General features: G+C 50.9%; 1 protein-coding gene across 5 annotated transcripts in view; it reads left to right on the forward strand.

The window, feature by feature from the left end:
• PACRG (parkin coregulated) overlaps nucleotides 1-22,360 on the forward strand; it is a 328,057-nt gene that overhangs the window by 145,074 nt on the left and 160,623 nt on the right. For all 5 annotated transcript variants that reach the window (XM_081141419.1, XM_081141420.1, XM_081141422.1 and 2 more), the window contains exon 3: nucleotides 17,763-17,934. In XM_081141419.1, coding sequence (XP_080997545.1) covers nucleotides 17,763-17,934 — 172 coding nt within the window. The remainder of the gene's footprint in view (nucleotides 1-17,762; nucleotides 17,935-22,360) is intronic.

The following is a 22,360-nucleotide window of genomic DNA, read 5'->3' on the forward strand; positions in this document are numbered from 1 at the left end:
ACCGAGCTTTTATTTAATTGCTGTGTGTAGAGATAACAAAGCAAAATACTAGATTCTGACTTATCTAGTGATTTGCAAAAGCAAAACCCATTTTTGGTTGGTGTCTCATTCCTGCAGAAGCAGCAGAAAGCAATGAGGAGGTCATGCTGGTGATTTTTATTAGCACGATTAAATGTAGACAATCCTTCCTGTGACCGGTGGGGAGGAAAACAGGCCTAAATGCAAATACTCCCACTCCCTGCCAAGTCTACTCATCCACGGGCGCCATCCCCCCCCCCCCCCCGCCCCGGCTCTGAGCCCCACCCTTCCAGCCAGCCTCAGTTAACTGCTCCCCTTTCGCAGTCCGAGCAGATATTCTCAGCACCTCTATTTCACCAGGCGGTCCTATTTCCTGCCTAATGACACCCTTTCAGTGATAGTCAGATGAGCTTGTTATGTTCATTTTCTTTTCATGTCTGTGCCTCGTCTTCCAAGACTGGGTCTCTGAGTTCTTTGTAAATAGCACCGTGTCCCCCATCAGAATAAACTGTGAACCCATCCGCTCCACAGCGAGCAGGTACAGGTGTCGGGCGCTGTTCCAGGCAGGAGGAGACGCCCATGGATGATGCCAGTGTAACAGCTTGCTCTCCGGGGACTCACGGTCTGACTGGAGGAGACGGAAAGAGTAGCATCAATATGTAGGTCATATAGTGTGCCAGGAGGTGTAATTGCCATAGGGGGGCAAACTGAACAGAGTATATGGGATCAGAGGGCCATAGCAGCCCTGAACAGCCCAGGGCGGGGGTGTGACACTGTCAGAGCTCCTGTCCCATGGAGGGGAACACCAAGAGCGTCAGAAAAGATTTCCACCCTAACACCCACGAGTAACTGTCGGTTTCGTGAGCACAAGAAGTAAACCTTGTATTTCTCAGTCTGTACAAGCTCCGTATTTGTTGTCCAGATTAGCACGTGCCCCTTTTATCTCAGTCCTAAGGCCCAAAAGAAAGTTAGTGGATATGTTTTACCCGTACTCAAAGCAGAATTATGAATGCCTTGCTGTTATGACATTCAGGTGGGACTCAGCATTTGCAGAAAAGAAAGGTCTTTTTAAAAAATATATATATTTTTTTATTGATTTCAGAGAGAGGGAGGGAGAGGGAGATAGAAACATCCATGATGAGAGAGTCATTGATTGGCTGCCTTCTGCATGCCCCCAACTGGGAATTGAGCCCACAACCCGGGCCTGTGCCCTGACCGGGAATCAAACTGCGATCTCCTGGATCCTAGGTCAATGCTCAACCGCTGAGCCACGCCTGGCCGGGCAAGAAAGGTCTTGCTTTCCATTGTTTGATATGAGCTAATGACACCCCAAGCTAAACAGATTTGCAGAAGTGACCTGTAATGACAGGATCAGCAAGTAATGGGCACAAAGAGCGAAAGCCGGCAAGGAGGTCGCAAGTTCAGTACTGAGACTGACCGCTGATGTATCCACACGTAGATACTGTTTCAGACGCCAGGCCGGACCTGCCTCGGGCCCGTGTTACACCAGGGCTGCCAGGTGCGTAGCTCTTGGACGGGCATTCTCGTTGTCGTCTGCCCGCCCCTCTGGGGCTGGGCCTCGCTGTGCACCTGTTGGCAGCCCTGCGATGTGCTGCCTGGAGGGGAAGACGGGACTGAAGTGGCTCATCCCTTCTCTGGCCGCGTAACCGCTCCTCCATTCCCCTGACGTGGGCGAGCACCTGCCTGTAGGCACGTCCTCTCACTTACCTCTGCACACTTTTAAATATGCAGCACCACCTGGCCAGGTGGCTCAGTTGGTTGGAGCATTGTCCCGTGTACCAGAGGGTTGCGGGTTCGATTCCTGCCCTGGGGCACATACCGAGGTTGCGGGTTGGATCCCTAGTCCGGGCGAGTGTGGGAGGCAACCTGATCCATGTTTCTCTCTTGCATCAATGTCCCTCTCTCTCCCTCCCTTCCTCCCCATCTCTCTAAAAATCAATAAAAACATATCCTCAGGTGAGGGTTAAAAATGAATAAATAATAAATAAATATGCAGCACCGTGCTAGGTATACCGAAGATGCTGAATAAATGTCCATTTAATGAACCAAAACTTTTAGGGCCTGTGTGAGCCTGGAGACCTGTGCTTCCGACACAGAAGGCAATACCCCCACATGGCTAATGGCGCATGGGCACATACGGCTGACGTGGTTAAAGGTGTCCTAGGCTCAGGAGCCCCTCTTTCCCAATGACCTGGAGGGGCTCAGACCTCTCCTGGCTGCTGGAGCTGAGCTGCCTGCTTTGCCTGGATCACCTGCCGGGGAAGTTCAGTCCTCAGGCAGGAGACACCCCCTCCCCCTCCTCTTACACCTGCTGACTTCACCTGGTCTTAGCCCTTTGCCCCACCCATGCAGACGCCAAGGCCACGGCCGCCTAGCGCAGGGCTCTGCCGGGCTCTTGCAGGCAGGCTTCAGCTTTGCCGTCAGAGTTGCTTTCTCTGGTTTTATGGGGAGATTGGGAGAGATTCACAAACCATGCCACTGTCACATACGCTGAATTCTCCCAGACACCAACCCCAGGCTAAGCACTGCAGCGAAGGAACTGCACGTCTGAAATTTTTCAAATAAACGAGACTTCAATTAGGGCAAAATGAAAATGGGCCATTTCAGATACTTTGGCAAGATGTCTTTTTATTGGCAAAAAAAAGTAAAGGAGTCCTTAAAGGATCCTGATGATGGGAAATACCCACAGACAAGTCGCCCTTCGTTTAAACTGCCAGGGTAGCAAAGCTTCGGTCTCCGCGCGTCCGGGGAGCCGTGCGCTCCAAGGCCGCCTCCCAGAGCCTGGCCAGCTGTCACCGCTGTAATTACAGCCCTTCTGGTAATTAGCACAAGTTGTTTACGAAGGTGCGGATGTTTCTGGTGTGGATGTGCAGGTCACCTTGTCCATGGTCGCGGGGGAGAGGAAGATCCTGCACCGTGTGGAGCTGTGAACCAGGGTATTTAAAAAGCCCAGCTTGGAATTGCTCCTGGCCACCCTCATAAAAACCACAAAAAATAAAAACCACAAAAAATAACACCGGCAGCTTATGCACCCTCCCAGCCAGATTCCTGCATGTCCTTAGGAGGCAATGACATCGCGCTTTACTTAAAGCGTCTGTGGTTGAAATCGATCCATGCGCCCAGACCAGGGTGGCAGTGGCTGCTCCTAGGGCAGGGCCTGGGCCCAGGAGCCGGCAGGCCTGCAGCCCTGCCCCTGCCTCGCCAGGGCCTCAGGAATCTTCTCAACGTTGCCATAGTCTAGCAAGCCACCCAGGCTTCTCCCCCTTCAGTGTGTTTCATCCTGAAAGGTCCTTGCGTTCCAATGTCACTGTGCCGTCCACTCTTCCTACTATAACTGCCCTCGCATCTGGAGGCGGCGGGAGAGGGGGAGGGAGGAAGAAAGAGTGCCAGCCTGCCCTTCCCGGCCCAGGACCCCTACCAGTCCTGCCATCACCAGTGAACAAAACGCCCACGGTGGACTCCATGTACTCTCACATCCTTGTTGCTGTCACCCAAGGCTTCGGTCACCCTCCTGCCTGCACCCCTCCCTCAGTGGCTTCACAGTCTGAGCCTTCGACCACCCCGCTCTCCTCTGGCTCCCACTAAGGGTTCATCCCTCCCCACGTCCATTCCTCGTGGGGACAGCCCAGCATAGGGCCCCTGGGCCGCCTCACGCTCCCTGTGGCCCTCCTGGGGATCCGCCCTTCAGCCCGGGTCTGTCTCCAGGTTCCAGACACCTCCTGGCGTCTCCACTTCATGTGTGTGCTGCATAGTAGCCGCTGCAGAGCTGGGCATGTCCACCATGGAAACCCTGGCCTTGTGCCCCACCCTCCCCATCACTGCTCGGAGCTGTCCTCCATCACCACCCCCGACTGGGTGACAACTTCATGCGCGTGGCACCCGAGATAGAAGCCAGGAGCTGTCCTTGACCAGGGACTCACCCTCTTTCCCACTTTTAAGTCCTTCTAGTCCATCTCCAAAATATCCCTGGGATGTGTGCGCCTCTTCCCATCCTTCCCAACCCTCCAAGGTTCCGACCCCATTACTTAACACCCAGCCAGCAGCAGATGTCTTAGCTCCAGGGTTGCCCCTCCCGGCCCGGCCCCCACAGGGCAGCCTAAGCGATCACCCTGGAAATACAAACCCAACCCTCACTCCGCCGCTCCTTGACGAAACGGAATCCCCGACACGGTCCTCTACGCCCTGGCTGCTGCTCCGTGGAGCCTCATCTCTCGTGATGGCCCCGCCTTCCAGCCCAAGCCTCGCCGCCACGAACCCCGGGATCCCCAAGGGCAACACTCAGGGGCACTTCCTCCTCGACGCACCTGCCCTGGCCACCCCCAGGCCTTTCCTGCCCCTTGCGGTTCTCACGTAAGCATCCTTCTGGCACACGCCAAAAATTTGAGTCCCGTTTTCTATAACTTCTGATTTTATCGCAACGTTCTCTCGTTAGAGTGCATTTTGATATGCCCAGTATCTGGGTTCTTCTTTCAAGAATTCCTGCTCTTAAGAACGGTTATGCACAACCAAGCGCTGAATGCCTGCGGGCCGGCTGCGTCCAGCAAGCCTGCTGGTGCCACCCGGAGCCGCCCTACAACCTTCCCCGGCCACCGGGAGGGGAAGGGACTCGAGCACTGGCGGGAGGGTGGGGCCAGAAACCTGCTCACTCACTTCACTCCCAACAAATATTCATGGAGCCGCTATGTGTTCAACAACACGCACTGAGCCCGGAATTGGGGATTTAATAACCTGCTCTTATGGCGCCTGCCGTCGAGGGGAGCAGACAGACAAACAGGTAAACACATCGCTTAATAGCTATGGACTCCGACGGGTACCACAGAGCGACTTCAGTCTCCAGCTGAGAGCTCCGTGGACTCTCGCTCCTGTGCTTCATCCTAGTGACTCGGGGGGAGGCCTGGGCCCGCCCTGACTTCGGGGCACCTCGCGGCCCGGCTCCAAGGAGAGCCCAGGAGAGGGCCCGTGGCCTGGCGCCGCCCGGTGGTGGTGTGGACGCCGGGCAGGCAGGGCTCCTTCCCGGGCCACTTGGTAGAGCCTGCTCCTCACTGCGGGGGCGCCCCGGGAAACACGAGACCCGCCGCGCGGGCCCCGCGCCGAGTCCAATTACCTGCTCCAGCGAGTCGTCCCCATTCCGTGTCGTGGAATTAGCCGGAGCACTGAACCCACACTCCCGTGGATTATTTGCCATTTTCCTCACCGTTTTCAACATTTTAGAAATCTGTGTCGAGTCAGAGGGTCAGGAATAATGAGGTTTCCTTAGATTTGTTCTGGGCCGTGATTTTCGTGTAATAAACCGACAGTGGATTTGCTGAACCGAGTTCCCGCCCCCCCCTGCCTGACACTGGCTCACAGGAGGGAGTGAGGGGCTCCCGTGTGCCGGTCCTGAGGGCTGCGCTCTCTCCAGCCCTCTGCGTTTTCTGATGCTCTACTTGCCCCGCTGGGGGCTGCACAGGACCGAGTTCTCCTTTCCAAGCAGCCGAGCAAGCCAGCGGCCTGGTCAGCTCTCAGGCCGTCCTCTTTGTGTCCAGCCGAGCAAGCCAGCAGCCTGGTTAGCTCTCAGGCCATCCTCTTTGTGTCCGGCGGTTCTCCGATGCTCAGCACAAACCACAGTTTTAAGCAAACCACTTTGTGCAATTTCGAGAGGAAAATGCAGGTGAAGATTTGCTGCAGGCATTAAAAATGGGCGTAGCTAGAATTTGCTTTCCTCTTGCGTTTCATGTTTGTGTCTTTGCCTTTGATTTGGACTGGTTTCCTCAGAGGGTTTGGGGGTCCCCCCGCAGGGCCCAGCTTGGGACAGTGATCAGGGGAGGGAGTGAGCTGTGGACAGTCGCCTGGGGAGGGGGTGTGTCCAGGTGGGGACCCCCACACTCACGCAGGGGCCCAAGTGAAGAGTTCCTTTGTTCTGCAAGTGCACATGGATGGCCAATTTAGACAATAGCAAAAAAAAAAAAAAAAAAAAAAGTTTTTTAAATCAATTTAATAAGGAACAAAATAAAATGTTATCTCACTGAAGAACTGTGTAAGAAGCCAGAGATCCGACCCCCAAAGGGAGAAGGTCCGTGTACTTAGCCAGTCTGTGCCCTTCCCCTGCAGACCGCAGTCGAGTATGTCTGTCCCCCTTCCCTGCAATTTTTAATTGCACCTGTCACTGTCATTTTCACAGTTAGTGGAGCTTTTCCGTCTCATCACAGACACCGTTGAATATTATACTTTCTCACAAACAATTCCAGTGCCGTACAACTGTTACTGTTTATATAGTGGGACCTTTTCAATTATTAGTTTGCTCAGATAGAACAATTTTATAAAGCGAGTGCTAACATTTGTAATACCGCTGAGCGAGAGAATTTCACCATAGATGCTAGATTAGAAAAGAGATCCTTTTCTTAAAATTGTTGGGAACACATCAGACTCCCACTGTCCCTGTGGCGCGGTGGCCACAGTCACATGTGGGCACAGAGCAGGCGAGGGCTCCCCACAGGCCACCTCCCACGCCGCCCACAACCCCGGTCTCCGTAAGCGCCATTCCCTCGTGTGTGCTCTGCATTTGACTGTGAGCCCCTTGTGGGGAGGGGATTGTGCCTGTCAGGTACCTAGAGCATCCAGTTTATAGCACATGGAGCCCTCGGTAAATGTTCGTTGGCTGACCGAAGTCGTGCGCATCTGGAGACCTCAGGAAAAAGGCCCGCCTGTGCCGGGCACATAGGGGAGAGAGATCATCCAGCAAATTTAGGATGATCCAGAAGCTTCTCCCAGGACAGGCCTCCTGCAGATGGTCCCTTGGGATTGCACACCAGCTGGACACCCCGGGGTGGGTGGGCCATCTCTCATCAACACTGCAAAAGGAGCGCTCAGGATGAACCAGGAACCTGCTCGGCCTGCCTGAAAGGTGCCCTTGTCCGTTCAAAGCTGCAGCCGATGTGAGTGGAAATGCACATAATCGGAGGGTGAGGAATTTCCTGGGTAAAGAGGACGACCCCAGTCACATCTCCTGTCTTGCTCAAGCTCCCATGCAGGCGCCCTGCCTCTGTCTGAGGCTTGCAGAACGTTTTCCTCAAGGCCCATCTGACTGCTCTTGCTTTTCTGTCTTCTAATACTGAGACCTAATTTCTGTACAATATCACATTCATTACACTGAAAATTGCACTGTATTTAATGATGCAAGTAAATTGAAAAGTATTGGCTAAATTCGGGAAACATCCTCTCTTAAAATCACTGTTCCAAAATCTCAGCTGAGTTTCTGGAATTAATTTAATGCCTCCTGGTCTGTGTTATGGGGACATTTCAAGGTGATTCTCGATGTACATTTTTAACCCCACCTGAGTGAAGAAATCCTAACACACTGTTTTAGACAATCGGCCCCTCGTCCTATCTCTGCAGAAGGTAATAACCCCACCAGAGACGAGCCTGCCTCGATGTCCCCAGGAAGGTTCTGCAGAGAATAGTTCAGAGGCGCTGCCAGGCAGAGTTGCCCGCCCGAGAGCCTGTGGCTACACCTCCTTAGCCCACCCCCTGGGAGCAGTGACAGCGAAGCCTCGGCTTCTACCCTCATTGATAACTTCAACTTTAATGACTTTGGGGGGTGCATTATTCTCAATCATAATGTAATGACATGATTGGTATTTTAATCCATTGGATTAATCTGCTCGCATCTGTTGAATTCATCTAAAATGAGTAGTACGTTGAAAGGCTGAAGTCTCAGGTATCTGAAGTATTTCCAAACTTACTCTGTTCGATCTTTTCTCTTCTTATCTCTGTCTACCTGGAAACTCTAGACTGTCAGGAACTAGCACCACTGAGCTCCTCAGCCTCCCTGTTTCCCACAGCTGTGGCCGTGAAGAGCGTTGTAATGCGACCGTCCGCCGGGCTGAGTGGAACAAGCGGCGGCATCCAGGGACCGACGGGCAGGCCGCACGCGTGGGTCGTAACACGCACCCTGGAGCGAGGCAGGAGCTAATCGCTCATAATCCGGGCCTCGTTTGACATGTTTCATGAACTGAAAGTGCTGGAGACTGAAGGAAATCAAAGGCGCCTTTCAGTTGAGAGAGAACAATCGGCCTAAATGAGTTGGGATTGACGAGTGGGCCATTCCCATGCTATCTGCCTCTGGGCAAGTCATTCCACCCTAAATGGAACCCTGGTTCTCACTCGTGAATTCAAAAGGGGATTGAAATGAATGATTTAAAGTCATGCCAAACGGCACGTTGTTCCCGGATGACTAAATCCAGGTCAGAAACCAACCCTTGCTGGGCATGTTCTGCAGAAATTCCCAGAGAAACGCACTAAAAGAGCCGGCGTTTGATCCAGAGAGGGTGGCGTAAATTAACCAAAGATAAATTCATTCATTCATTCATTTTTTTTCATCCCTCCCTCCATCCCTCCCTCCATCCCCCCCTCCATCCCCCCTCCCCCCCTCCCTCCCTCCCTCCCTCCCTCCCTCCATGTGGCAGACCCTGTAAGACACTAAGTTCCAGGCCAGATGTGAAGCTGACACAGAGACAGGCCTGGTGAGGAGGCAGGTGTCAACAAGTGTGCGTGTGCTGTGCGTGTGTGCACGCATGTGTGGTTCCGTACTGAGGGGTGACGGGAGCGAACGTCTTCTATGTGCAAAGCACTGGAACCCTCTTTAATGTCCACAGTTGTTCTCCTCTTGCTCTGGAGACTCCGCGTGCGCCCCTGGGGTCCAGGAGGGGGGAGGGGAGGGGAGGGGAGGGGAGGGGAGGGGAGGGGAGAGAGGCACTTGGGACTTACCCTGTCTGTCTCACTTCCCTACTCCCTTCTGTCCTCCCGGGGGCACCGCCTGGGGACGGGAGGAAGCTTAGGCGGCTTCACAGGAGCAGCGTAGAGCGTCTGGAATCATCCTCACGTTGTCCTCGGCGGCTGAGCTTGTCGGTCGTCCCACGCGGTCCGCGGTGTGGGCTCTGCCCTCTCCTGTGGAGGTGGCATGGTTAGAACCGGCCCTCGGTTTCCTTGGCACTCACGCCGCCCTGGTGGCTGCTCCTGAGGCTTAGCTGCCGGCTGGGCCCCGGCACTCAGCTCACGGGGCCCTGCCGCTGGGATCCGGGCACGTCTGCTGCTTGTCCCCGGCTGTGAGCTCTCACCCCCTGTCTCTGCTGTGACTCGAGACTTCCTTGGGCTGTCCCCGAGCAGCCAAGGACAGCAGCCAACCACCCTCCTCTACCAATACACCCGTGCACCCTAGGGTGTCCCTCAACCTTCTCCAGTTGTTTACAACACATCCATGTGCATGTGCATAGGCACGTACATGCAAACACGCACACATGTGCACTCACACACACACATGACACATGCATTCAAACACACTAACGCAGACACTCATGCGCACACATGCACATGCACACACACATGCACACATGTGCACACGCACACACACACGGACACTCATGCACACAGATGCACATGCACACACACATGCACACATGTGCACACACACACTCATGCACACACAAGCATGCACACAGACCCATGTGCGCACGCACTCACAGGGCTTCCACCCTGAGCAGGAGGCTCTGGGCCCTGACGCTGACCATTGGCTCTTCATCTCCCCCCCTCCCTGCCTGATGCCCCTTCTGGGCCCGGAGGCCCCTCCTGCTTCCCTCCCCCAACTAGAAAGGCACCTGCAGATCCAGTTCACATTGCTGAAAAGGTAAATGTTTGGGTGCACGTGTACCAGTTAATCCTGTAATTATATTACCGTGTGTCTGATGCTATTATAGCAGAGCATAGTGATAATGATGATTTACAGATGCCCCGCACTGTTCTAGGGGGTTTGCATGAATGGGCTAATGTATTATTTACAACGCAAGATTGAAGTGTCCTCTGTTGTCATCCCCAACTTAATGAGGACACTGAGGTGACTTGGCCAAGGACACAGAAGCAATTAGTGGCAGAAGCAGGGGCAGGGCTGGGATTTAGGGTCCAGACTCTGAGCCCTCGACCGGTATTGTATAGAGAGGCTGCAGCGTTGGCGAGACTCATAAAGGAGACATAGGTCAACATCAACGTGGGGAGGGGCTGTAGGCATGTACTCAGCAGAGCGAGCCGTTTGGAGTCATCGGAACTGAGGCCCTGAGGGCGAATGCCAGTCATCGTGAAGCTGGAAAGGGACCGTGGGGACAGAGCCTGAGCTCTGAGTGTGCCATGGTGAGTTTAGCGTATACCCCGTCCACGTTGGTGAAGGGCGCTTTGGAGATGAGTGACACGGACGGAATATTTTTTTCAAGGAGGGTCTGGCTGCGTTCTGAGCGTGAACAGGAGAGGAGACAGACTCGTGTCCGGGGATCACTTCAGCATCTGCTCATTGGTTAATTCATTCAACAAATATGAGGCGGCCCAGACACCAGGAATGATGGCGTCCGGGGCTCACATTTTAGTGAGGGTGGCAGAAGGTAAATTCACACGTGAGCATTACGATGCCCCAGGAGAGGCATCTGCACCGCCTTCTGGTGCTGCCCCCGCTGAATCCCCCCAGAGAGCAGAGGGGAGGCCCCGAGCCGGGCGCGAGGGCTGGGCCTTCCAACCGACGCATCTGAACACAATCAGATTCCTTAAGATTACGAATCCTGTGTGCTTAATGCATTGCAAATTCTTAATAAAAATAGAATATTCTGCACATGAAGTGTCTTAGCTGGCCGTGTTTGTTGTACAGTAAGCATTCAGTCACCCATACTTTAGAGTTTTTTATTTACTCCCCAAACTAAAAACGACCCATTCGCCACCCTCAGCAGATTTTAAGACTCTTAGGAGCCAGGCGGTATCAGGTATCAGTGGCGAACCAAACGCAGTCCCCAAACTTCTCTGCAGAAACCTTTCTGCCCCTGACACAGGACGGCATGGGAGCATCTACACAAGTGGCCGTGTGAAATTAATAACAAAAGGCAGCAAGCACAGAGAGAACAGGCGATGAGAGGAATTCAGAGACAGAAAGAGCAGAACTGCAAAGAGCATCCTGAGTAGCAGCGCTTGATCCCCTTTAAAGAAGCTGCCGGCACAGGCGCGGAAGAGGCAGAGTTCGTCTTAGGAAGGGAGATGCCAGCTCCCCAGGTTGTGTAACGGGAGGAACAAGAATGACCCTCGCACTCTGCGTGGTTTGAATTTTCTCCGTAATCTTCGCCGGGCTAAAGGGAATAGTCTTTGTACCGTGTACATAGTAACCCTTTTAAAACTCTGCTCGGATGTTGTGATTTAAGGTGCCCGTTTTGGAATCACAGCCTGGTGTACAGATTGTGTATGTTCCTGCACGTCGTTGGCATGCGACTCTTGCTTGCAATGCTCACGCTTACCGTAAAACAGCACTGAGTCATGTGGTTCAAGGGTAAGCCCCGAGGTAGAGGCTCTACCAGGCAGATAAAGTTTTTATTAAAACGTCAACGAAGGTTTTAGTTGATAAATTCAATCCCGATCATTTTATATGCTGTTGTCCAGCAGCTTAACTACATATCTGTAGTCATTTCATGAACTTACTGTCTGCATTCAAAATGCATTTAACAAAGTGCAGCGTTGCCGTGATAAAGATGAAGTTCTCAGCATCCTACGCTGTTATCCCCTGGTCAACGGCTACACCGCACAAACCCCAAGAGGTGGGGTCGTTTTCTGGAACAATATTCTGACTACGCGAAAGCCCCCGGATCGCTGGTGGATGTCGCTGTGCCCGTTTTAACAGGGGGGCTCTCCCCTCGGGGCGCTGTGTCCTTCACAGTGACCTCTGGTCTTCAGTCGCTTCAAACAACGTGACAGCAGGACCAGAATCGTTTCAGAAAATGTTTGCATGCCCCGAAGAAGCCTTTTTCCCCAACAAAGGAGCAAAGCAAAATGTAAAGGGTATTGTAAGGGTAGAGAAAGTAGGCTGAGCATTCAGTGTATGAAGAAGTAGCTCGGCAAGGACACGACGGGGGCTCCCGGCAGCAATGTCTCAGTTTCCACCGACTGAGCCCTCGATTGCCAGGCGCCGTCTCCGCGTCCATGTGCATTAAGTCACAACGATCCCTAGGAGGTGGTCCTGTTGCTGTCCCATTTCACAGAGGAGGAAACTGAGGCACAGGGGGGTCAGCAGCTTGCCAGCGTCCATCTGCTAGGAAAGGAGGAGCCGTGACTCTGCTGCAGAGCCTGTGCACCCCCACCCCCGCCTCCCCGGGAGCCACGGCACAGGGCAGCAGCCCACCTTCCACCTGCCGAGACCCGACCAGGCTCGTGGGGGGCTTATCAGGCATTTGGTGGCGTCCCCCCAGGCCCCTCGCATCGGCTCCTCCGCCTGTGGCTCACTCCCTGGCGTCCCCCCCAGGCCCCTCGCCTCCGCTCTGCGGCCTCCCCCGGCTCCGGCGGGTCTTGCAGCGCTGGCACAGCGGCGGGGGGATCTCCCGGCCTTCGTTACACCGCAGGGCACACACGGCCTGCGAGCTGACGCACACGTGCCGAAGGGTATTTTGTTTCTAAAAAAGACGCGATGATTCTGACGACATGGGCTTCCCGGGTGTTCCCGTCTGCTCAGGACCCCCGTCCCGCCCCAAGGCTGCGCAGGGTGGGGACCAGGCCCGCGTGACTTCAGTCGTTCCAAGCGGTGACCGCAGCTCTCTTCATGAGATGGTTCGAGTTCCTTCGTAAATACTCCGATCCCACTGAGGAAAATTGTTGTTAGGTTGCCAGGAAACAGTTAGCGCCCTCGCTTGGGTTTCACGGTCTGCACGCCCAGTTCCGTGCGCCTGGCCTGTGTTCACATTTGCAGCGATCATCACCGCCTTCCCCGGCAGCGGGTTAGCGGGGCGCTCGGGCCGGGTGTTTCCTAGCGTGTAGCTCGTGGGCGCTGGCTGTCCTGCGTGACTCTGGCTCCCCGGCCGCCGAGTCTTTCTCCCCTCCTGCCCTCCCGGCTCAGGACAGTCCCCATGGGTCTCGCGAGGATCGTCTCGCTTGACGCTCCTGGAGACCCAGATCTTGACAGGAGGGCTCTGAAACCTCCCTCACCAGCACCAACCCTTTTCCAAAACAAAAAATGTGTGTTTTAAATCTTTGGGCACGTCCGCCCAGAGGTCGCACAGTCTACATGTCAGACTGAAATTATGGCCGGTAGTGGGGTCCCCACCTGAGCCCCCTGATTCTAACAGCATCACCGTCATTTCACCTGCTGTCATTTCTTAATCGTCCAACCCCGTGAATATTCTTACAACATTTCCATACTATATTAATATGAACATAGTTTGCTCCCTTTACACCCCTTTGGTTAAAGCACTATCTATTGTAAAAGTTTTCGGAGCCTGATTTAGGGTTTGTGATAAGGTGGGAACGGCCGAAGCTGTGGAACCCGGGCTGCGCCTCCGTATTTGTTCCACTTGAGAGAATCGCTCGCTGCGTCCGCAGCGGGGAGCGCGCCGTCCTGGGGTAAAGGTTAACTGCGCATAAATCCGAGGTCTGCTGGCGGCTGACCTTTAGCCATCTCGTTAGCATTTCTGACAGAATCTTAAAATAAGGTTATTCCATAAAATAGCTTGATTCTGCATCCCCGAGCCCAGATTTGTTGCTCGGTCAGGAATACCTTCCAGCTGGACAGAGCCGCCAGCGCCTGCAGTGAAACGATGAGCCATCGAGGGAGTGAAAAAGTGAGGGGGTCCATGGAAAGCAGCTCTGGGTGCAGGGCCTGACCCCCCACAGCCTGGGGCACGGCCTCAGCCATCCCACTGGGCCTCCCCAACCCCACAGCTTCTCTCTTTTTTAAATCCTCACCATAGGGTATTTTTTCCATTGCTTTTTAGAGAGAGTGGAAGGAAGGGGGAGGGGGAGAGAGAGAAACGTTGATGTGAGAGAGACACACCGATTGGTTGCGATTGGTTGCCTCCCACACGAGCCCCGGCCTGTAATGGAAATTGAACCTGCAACCCAGGTCCATGCCCTTGACCGGAATCGAACCCTGGACCCTTCGGTGCACAGGCCGACACTCTAACCACAGAGCCACCCTGGCCAGGGCTCAGCTTCTCTCTTTAAGAGCACAACACTCACCTTGGATTTAGGTTGAACTTATACGTAAATTTAGGCAGAATCGCCATCTTTATAAGTCCGAGCCAGCCCGCCCACGAGTAGAGTCGGTATAGGCATGTATTCCTAGATGGTTCCTAGACAGCTCCTAGATGAATCCTAGACTCCTAGACGACACCTAGACGATTACGATTCCTAGACGGCTCCTAGACGACTCCATCTGCTCGGAGCATTCATCAGTAACCTTTTGTAATTATCCCCGTAAGTCTTACATGTTGGTCATTAGTTTTAGTACCACCTTAGTGTGGGGTTGTTTTGCTTCTTTTATTGCTGTTGTGAACATTTCGAAAATATTTTCTAAGTCGTTTTTTAATGACACATAGAAATGCTATTATTATTCATTTATGCAGTGATTTTTCTGAGCTCTCTCACTAATTAAACTCGCTTGTAGACTCCCGGGGTGACCACGTGGACAGCCACGTCACTCTCAAGTGAGGGTTCTGACTCTGCTCTTCCAACCTTCATACATGGTTTCCTTATATTTCCATGTTAGCTGGAACCTCCAGTACAATTTTGAATAAAAATGTTGGAAACAGTCTTCTTGTCTCCTTTCTAACTGTGCAGAGAATGTCCCTAAAGCTTCACCACGAAGCATGATATTTGCTTAGTTTTTATTTTCTAATGAATGATTTTTATCAAGTGCTTTATCTGCATCTGTTAAGATGATTTCATTTTTCCTCCTTGAATAAAACATTTAAACATGTTGTTGAAACATCCTTGTATTTCCGCAGTACTCAGCCTATGTGGCCGTGATTTTTAACTTCCTGCTGAATTCCATTCGCCTCGTACTTTATTTTGACTCAGTGACATCGGACTGTCATCATCTGGTTTTAGTGTCGAGGTTATGCTGGCCTCGCGGAGTGAGTTGTGTGGCTTTTTTTCTATTCTTAAAAAGAGTCTGGATAAGTGGATGTCTTTCTACCCTTTTAAGGTTAAGTAATTTCATTGTGATTCAATTATTAATATGTTGTTATTTCCACAATGATTTTCTCTTTGATCTCGAAGTGATTTAGAAGTGTTTTAAAATTTCTAAATGTGTGGAGTTTAAAAGCTTGGCTGTCTTTTAGTTAATAATTTGTTATTTAATTTTATTCAGAAAATCTGACAGGCATTACGTAGACATTTGGGGAATTTCATGAGACTTACTCTGTGGCTTATCACTCAGTTTCTAAACCATCTCACGTACGCTTGTAAAGAATGTGTCTTACCTAATGCCAAGTTTTATGTAGGTCCGTTAGGAGTAATTTAAGAGTAAAAGCAAAACCTAAATTAGAGGTTAGTTAGGAGATCCACTCTTGGCCTTCGTGTGTATGTGCGTCACATGGTGACCACGATCCCTTCAACTTCTACAACATTGCTGGCTTTGTTTGCTCACTTAAATTTACAGAAGGTCATTTTAATTGTTTATTTAGCAATAAACCTTTTTTTTTTCAGTTTTTTAAAATTATTTTGCTGTTAAGATAACTAATATTTTAAACAAATGTTGCACTTTACCATGTCTTTATAATTACCATAAAAATAGTTTTAAAACTTTATAAAATTTGGGAACCTTTCTTTAAAGTCTATGCAAGAAATTCATAATTTAAAGAAAGCTACCTGAAGTGGGACAGAGAGCAAGGGCTGCTTTAGACATCAGCTAAAATTACGGGGCAATACACTGATCCTTGCATATTAACTATAAAAGCATCAAGTGCTTTACTCACAGAATTTCTCTTTTTTTTTAAAAAAAAAAAAAAGGTTTTCTTACTTTTTAAAGATCATGTAGTACCTGCAAACCGATCTCTAAATCTTACAGTGACCTTGGTCAAAAGCAATAAAACTCTAACTTGACCTAGGCTCTCAAACATAACGTTTCATCCCCACAGCAAATGTGTAAGGTAATAACGTCACACTGAAAGGCCAGAAACACAATGAGATGAGTGGTTTTCATTAAAAAAACTCAATCAGAAGCTCACTCTTACACTTTCCATATCTGTGCCTCCGTTAGCAAATGAAACGTCGCTGAGGATACCTGTTTCCTTGAGTCCTAGGTAATTCCAGGGGTCTTGCCTAGAGTCACCATAGGAAAAAGTGTACTTATCTATTAATACATGACAGCCCCATTTGGACTTATTCTGACTTTCATAGAATAAAGCTTTAACTCCCGGCTTTCCAACCATCGAGGCGGCTGTGGATGTATTGCAGGACCTGCAGACCTCCTGCTTGGGAAACTAGAGCATTTGATTAACTGAGACTCGCAGTAAACACTCAGGAACCTGATGGAGTGGTTACCGGTTGCTCAGACCCAGGAGCAGCAGGCATGTGGTCGGAGACTCCAGAACCTTCCAGCTGAGAGGGAGCCGCGGGGTAAAAACCTGACAATATCACAGGGACTTTCTCTACGGTATCGATGGGTCCTCACTTAATTATAAGGTGATAACTAGATGCCGGGGACATTCATAGGGACTTGGAAACAAGGAACATTTGCGCCCGTTACCAGGAACGCTGCATGCTTCGCTCTGTAGGTGTGTTGTATCCCCAATCCGAGCCTACGAGCTTCTTTCATCCATGACGTCGCTGTCACTCCTGTCACCTCGCGGGTGGTAAGTCAGGTCACGGATGCTCTAGACAGTGGAGGACCCGGCTAGAACAAATCCCCTACATGTGAACAGATCCCAACACGCCACCCCTGCTCCCAGCTCTGTAATTCTAGTCCCCATTTCCCGTCGGGCCCGGCGCTGCCGCAAGGTCAGGACAGGAGGCCGGGGGCGTCAGGTGGATAAGAGGTGTCTGTCCTCAGAAGAAGCAGACGAGAGAGTGAGGCTATTTTGACTTGGAGGCGTCCGTGGTCTGCTCGGGGTTCGGCCCACTGTGTGTCTTTCCCATTTTTTCTTGATGACGCCAACATTCTAATTGTCACCGAGGCTCCAGACACAGCCTTGGGGTCAAGTTCCCCTCTCACTCTCGGTCACAGGGATGTGTCATGCGCACGGCCTGTTGGGCTCTTGTCGGAGACCCCTTGCTAATCTCCTCGGGCTGCGTTGTTCCTGTCTGTTGTCCTTCTAGTCTTACGTCTGACTTCAGCAGACGTACCGTGCGGTTCCCAAGTCCTCCCCATCGCTGCGTCTGTGCCGGATGGTGAGAAGCTCACCGGCACAAAACAAAAGGCAAGCCTGGAGCACGCCCCAGGGCGCGGCCCCTGCGGATTAGTTATGACTCTGATCTGCTACGATTTAAAGGCCCACGATTTTGCCCTGTCCGGTTTGCCTGGCAGTTAGAGTGTCGGCCCGTGGACTGAAGGGTCGTGGGTTCGAGTGTGGCCAAGGGCACATGCCTTGGTTGCAGGCTCGATCCCCGGCCCCCGCCGGAGCTCGTGCGGGAGGCAACCCATCGATGTGTCTCCCTCACGTCGATGTTTCTCTCTCTCTCCTTCCCTTCCACTCTCTCTCTCAAAAAGCCATGGAAGAAATATCCTCAAGTGACAATTTAAAAAAATTTAAAATTAAAAATAAATAAAGATCGATGATTTCGGCCGCATTGCCAATAGACCTAAGATGCGACGACATACTGCAGGGCGCCAGGGGACGGGTGGGTCAGGCCCTCGGAGGTTCGGAAGAGCCCCCATCCCGAGCTGTGGCCCGCCGTGGCTGGTCCGCGCACTGCCCAGCGCTGTTTTCACGCGGCCTGCGTTCCGTCTGTCTGTCCAGGTGGAGATTGAGAAGCTGGACTACCACCACTACCTGCCTCTGTTCTTCGACGGGCTCTGTGAAATGACATTTCCCTACGAGTTCTTCGCCCGGCAAGGAATCCACGACATGCTGGAGCACGGAGGGAACAAGATCCTCCCTGTCATCCCACAGCTCATCATTCCCATCAAAAGTGAGTGCGCGGGAACAGCGGGGGGGGGGGGGGGGGGGGCGCGGGGGGGGGGCTCTCGGCTCTCGGGGCTGCGTTTTGACCACTCGCTAATTAAGCAATGAAACAACAGACCGAGGCTGTCTCCCGGTTTGTGGGATTTTCATGAATTGACCTGCGGGGCCACACATCCCAAGTCTCCTAAGAGATCCACGAATAAATGGGAGAAATAATCACTAATCACGAGAAAAAAGTCTTGGTTTGAGAACCTCTTTGAGACACTGTCCCCACTGTTGGATTGTCCCAGCCACATGGCTCTGGTGGGGACTGCCAGTCACCGAGCAACGGTACGAATGTGTCCCTCTTCCCCACGCTTACCTCCTCCCCCTCAGTTCTTTAATAGCTATGTCACAGTTAAATCGATAATCAGTTGTCATGCTATTGTGAGCAAATACTGTTCACTGTAAGTCACACATCGACTCTGACTGCATTGCTGTCCTTAGACCACCTATTTTTCTAGCACTGGCAGTCGCCTCTCATTTTGTTTGTGTGACTTGTATATATGTACTATTTTTTTCAAATATCTCAGGATCCAGCAACTGAATACTATGTTCCTGATGTTCAGAACATCGGATTACCCACGATCTTTTTTCTTTTCCTGGAGACGTTCATCATCCCACCCTCCATCTCTCTGCTCCAATCTGGACTAAAATGGCCCGACCTTTCTCGTTTTTAAACATTTGTGTTATTAACACAAACTAGGACTAGAAGGGAATTCTCTTAATATGATAAAAGGAATCTTATTAATCAGAATAGGCTAGGTTATGTTGAAATAACAACCAATTTCCAAAATCAAAAGCTTAAAGCAATAACTGACTTGAAATAAAGGCCTGTTTCTCACCTGTGCCCCGTGCCTGGTGCAGGTTGGCAGGGGGTCTCTGTTTATTGCTGTTGCTCAGGGACCTAGCCTGGTAAGTGTCACCGGTCCTAGTGACAGAGGAAACCAGACCACAGGAGGGTCTGTGTGGCAATGAAGGGCTCCATCCTGGGAGTTAGCACGTTTCATTACTGTCCACTAGTCATCATCCAGACCCAGTCCAGGGCCCATCTCATCTCAAGGGGTCCAGAACATGCAATCGCACCATGGACATTACGAGTAACATATTTTAGAGTCTCTGGATTCTGTTATATTCTTTTGAAGAATATCAATTCTAATTCTGACAGTTAACCTGTTAAACTCCAAACTTCGTGTGTGGTGGACAGCAGAGTTCTTTCATTTTCCGGCTTCTGCCCATCCTCTGGGCCCACTGGGACCTCTCCTTTGTGCATCACCCTTAGAGACCAGCTACAGCAGGGTCTTCTTGTGGATTTTTAGTTTCCCTCCTCTGTTACAGCATCCTGTAAGTCTTTCCCTCAGCTGCCAGCTTCCTTAGATTGAATGCCCAAGGTGAAATCACTGGGTCAGGTGTGACATGGATACTGTCTAGGAAGATTGGGATGGTCTATAACCTGGTACCTATGAGGGGGCCTCTTTCCCCAAAACTGTTTCCACACTTATTACCTTTTCAAAAACTTTGTGTTAGCATGATATTCAAAATAATCTTTTAATTTTAATCGTCACTGAAGTTGAAAATTCTAGAACAGTAACTATTCATTTGTATTTATTAATCTCTGTATTATCTAGTCATATTCTTTGCCCATTTTTAAATTATAAGATTCAATCTCTTATTGGGTTTGCGATGGCTATTTTTATATCAAGGTTATTAACACTTATTGCCTACGTCAAAAATACCTTCTAGAATTTATTGTTGGCTTTTGCATTTTGTTTGGTGTTTCCAGTATTAAAAGAAGTAGAAATATTTCCATTTTTCCTGATTCCACAGTAGTGAACCATATCTAACAGCAGAAAAAGTTCTCAGTTTACAGAAAGCACGGCAGTAATAGAAGTTATGCTTGAGAAAAATCATATGTGGAACTATAACAATCTAAGATGAATGTTTTACGACTTTGACTTTAAAGTATTCTTCATCTGTTTCTATATATCTGAAGACTCTGCCCTGTTGATCATTACTGAATGCAGTAAGCTGTACAATAGAAATTCGATTTTCTGAATGGACAGGTTCCCCTGGCTGATCCGTAATGTCAGTGGGTTTCCCATGTAAGACCCTTTCAAAACCTTAAACCTTGAGTTCAGAGTCCTCACTGAAGCCTTGACAGTAGGTTTCAGGGCATCAACACAGGGATGAACACATTTCCTCTCTTTCAAGCTAGAGAATCAAGTCCTCTTTGTATCTGTTAACATACTTCTTCAAAAGAACTTTGTTTCAGAAAAAACAAAACAAAAAAAAAAACCACACCTCGATTTTATTCAATTCCAGTGGGATATTAAGAACAAAAAGATTTCCAACTTAATGGTACATCCTAATTCCCCAACAATGAGGAAGGAAAACAGAGGAGCTGAAGTGGAAATGGCCAATATAGAAACTTCCCTCTCGGGTGAAGTTTAGGGGCCTTTATCGCTTGTACCCTGGCTTTGCTTCTCAGGGGCTAGAGAGTTTCAGAGCCATTCCCTGGTCATTTAGGGGGACATAGAGCCCCACTTTAGATGCTATTAGGGGTAACAGTTCAGGCGTGTTACTGTCAGCCGTGGTCAACACAACAACATTCATCACAATTATGTTAATTCAAGAGGGGTCACAAGAAAATGAAATAACTATTTCCTAATAGATGTACTACCCATCGTGAGAGTTTGCACTAAAACAGGCCAGAGTACACTCGTCTGCGACCGATGTTGGAATTTTTCCATATAGAGTAAACGGATCGAGGCGTAAACCTTTTATATATGTGAGTAAGAGTAACATCAAACCTTTGTTGATTAGCTTTATGCTAGTTGAACACTTGCTGATAAATTAATTCTCTCTCTAAATGAGACCTTATAGTCTTGGAGTCTTAATTGAGAATTCAGTTTGGTTCAAACTTACCCTTGTGATTGGCTAGTTTGTACTTTATTCTGCAGGAAATGGAGTTGGGGGGGGGGGGCTGAATGTTTTGAGCAGGGGCGAGGTCCTTAGACGCGCTCTGGGAAGGTTGACCCGGCGGCAGTGAGGAAAGACAGGCTGCGGGAGTGGAGAACACGCACAGGGAGACCTGTAGATGGTCCTGGCGGTGCTCCCGCGGGAGTCCAGGGCCGGACCCGAGGGGGCATAATAAGGATGGAGACCCTGGACCAGGAGAGCGAGAGAGAGAACGGAGAACTGGTACGAAGAAGTATAGGGGCCCGGCCAGCGTGGCTCAGCGGTTGAGCGTCGACCTGGGATCCAGGCGATCAGGGTTCGATTCCCAGTCAGGGCACATGCCCGGGTTGTGGGCTCGATCAGTGACTCTCATCATTGATGTTTCTGTCTCTCTCTCTCTCCCTCTCCTTTCCTCTCTCTGATATCAATAAAGACATATTTAAAAAAAAAAAAAAAGACTGTGCTCCTAACTATTATGGAATACCTCCTCCTTGGAATAAATGCACATTAAAAAAAGTATAGGGGAGGGCGGGAGGCCAGAGGAGCAGAGGGGAGGACATTGGTCAAGGGCCCGACAGGACAGAACCAGGAGACTTTGACAGGAGGAGTGTGAGGGCTGGGAGACGGCGTTGGACCCTGGTCGGCTGGGACCTGGCTGCCGCATCACTAACTACGGGAAACGTGGGCCCAAGAGAAAGTTTATGGCAGAAACTTATCTTCGGGAGTGTGGCCTGGAGGCCAGGGAGGGTCAGGGCTGCCTGGCAGGTGTGTCGCGCGTGGTGTCGTCCCCCCTGAAAGCCTGGTTCCTTCTGTCCCTCCACAAATGGCACGTACTTCAAGGTCACATAGTCCTTGACTTTGTCTTGGACTAGTCTGGGACATAACGGTGTATCAGTCCCATCAGTCTAACACACGCTTTCTATAGCTCGTCTACGGAAATCTTAGAACTTGCGGTCATCTTAGAAAGTCAGCAACAAGTTCCCATGACTGAGGAAACTGAGACCTAGAAAGTGTGGGGTTCTCGGCCAGGTTCACACAGTCAGTGGCCAGTGTCCTGGTCCCCGGCCTCTGAACTCTCCACGCTGGAAGGAGCAAGGGCCACCTTCCAGGCCCTGCAAGTGGGAGGATGCCAGGGACCCCCCTGTCCCCTGTCCTTCCTCCCCAGTGCATCTCGTCCCTGTGCTCTCAGAGGCTTTCTCAATAACCGTTTAGTATTCCCTTGGTCTCTTGTCGTTCTCTATGGTTGATTCCTTTTAAAGGTCTCAACATTTAAAATGTTGCTTTCCTTACCTGCATTCTCTATTTTTCTTAGTTTGTCTTTATTCTTAAAAGTGTTACGGACGTCCGCCGTTTCCCCCCACTGACCCCCTTCCGCTCCACCCCCCAGGCCTTCGCCGCGCTATAGTCTGTGCCCACGGGCCGTGCATGTAAGTTCT

This window comes from Miniopterus schreibersii (genome assembly GCF_964146895.1).
Source record: "Miniopterus schreibersii genome assembly, chromosome: 6".
Classification (NCBI taxonomy): Eukaryota; Metazoa; Chordata; class Mammalia; order Chiroptera; family Miniopteridae; genus Miniopterus; species Miniopterus schreibersii.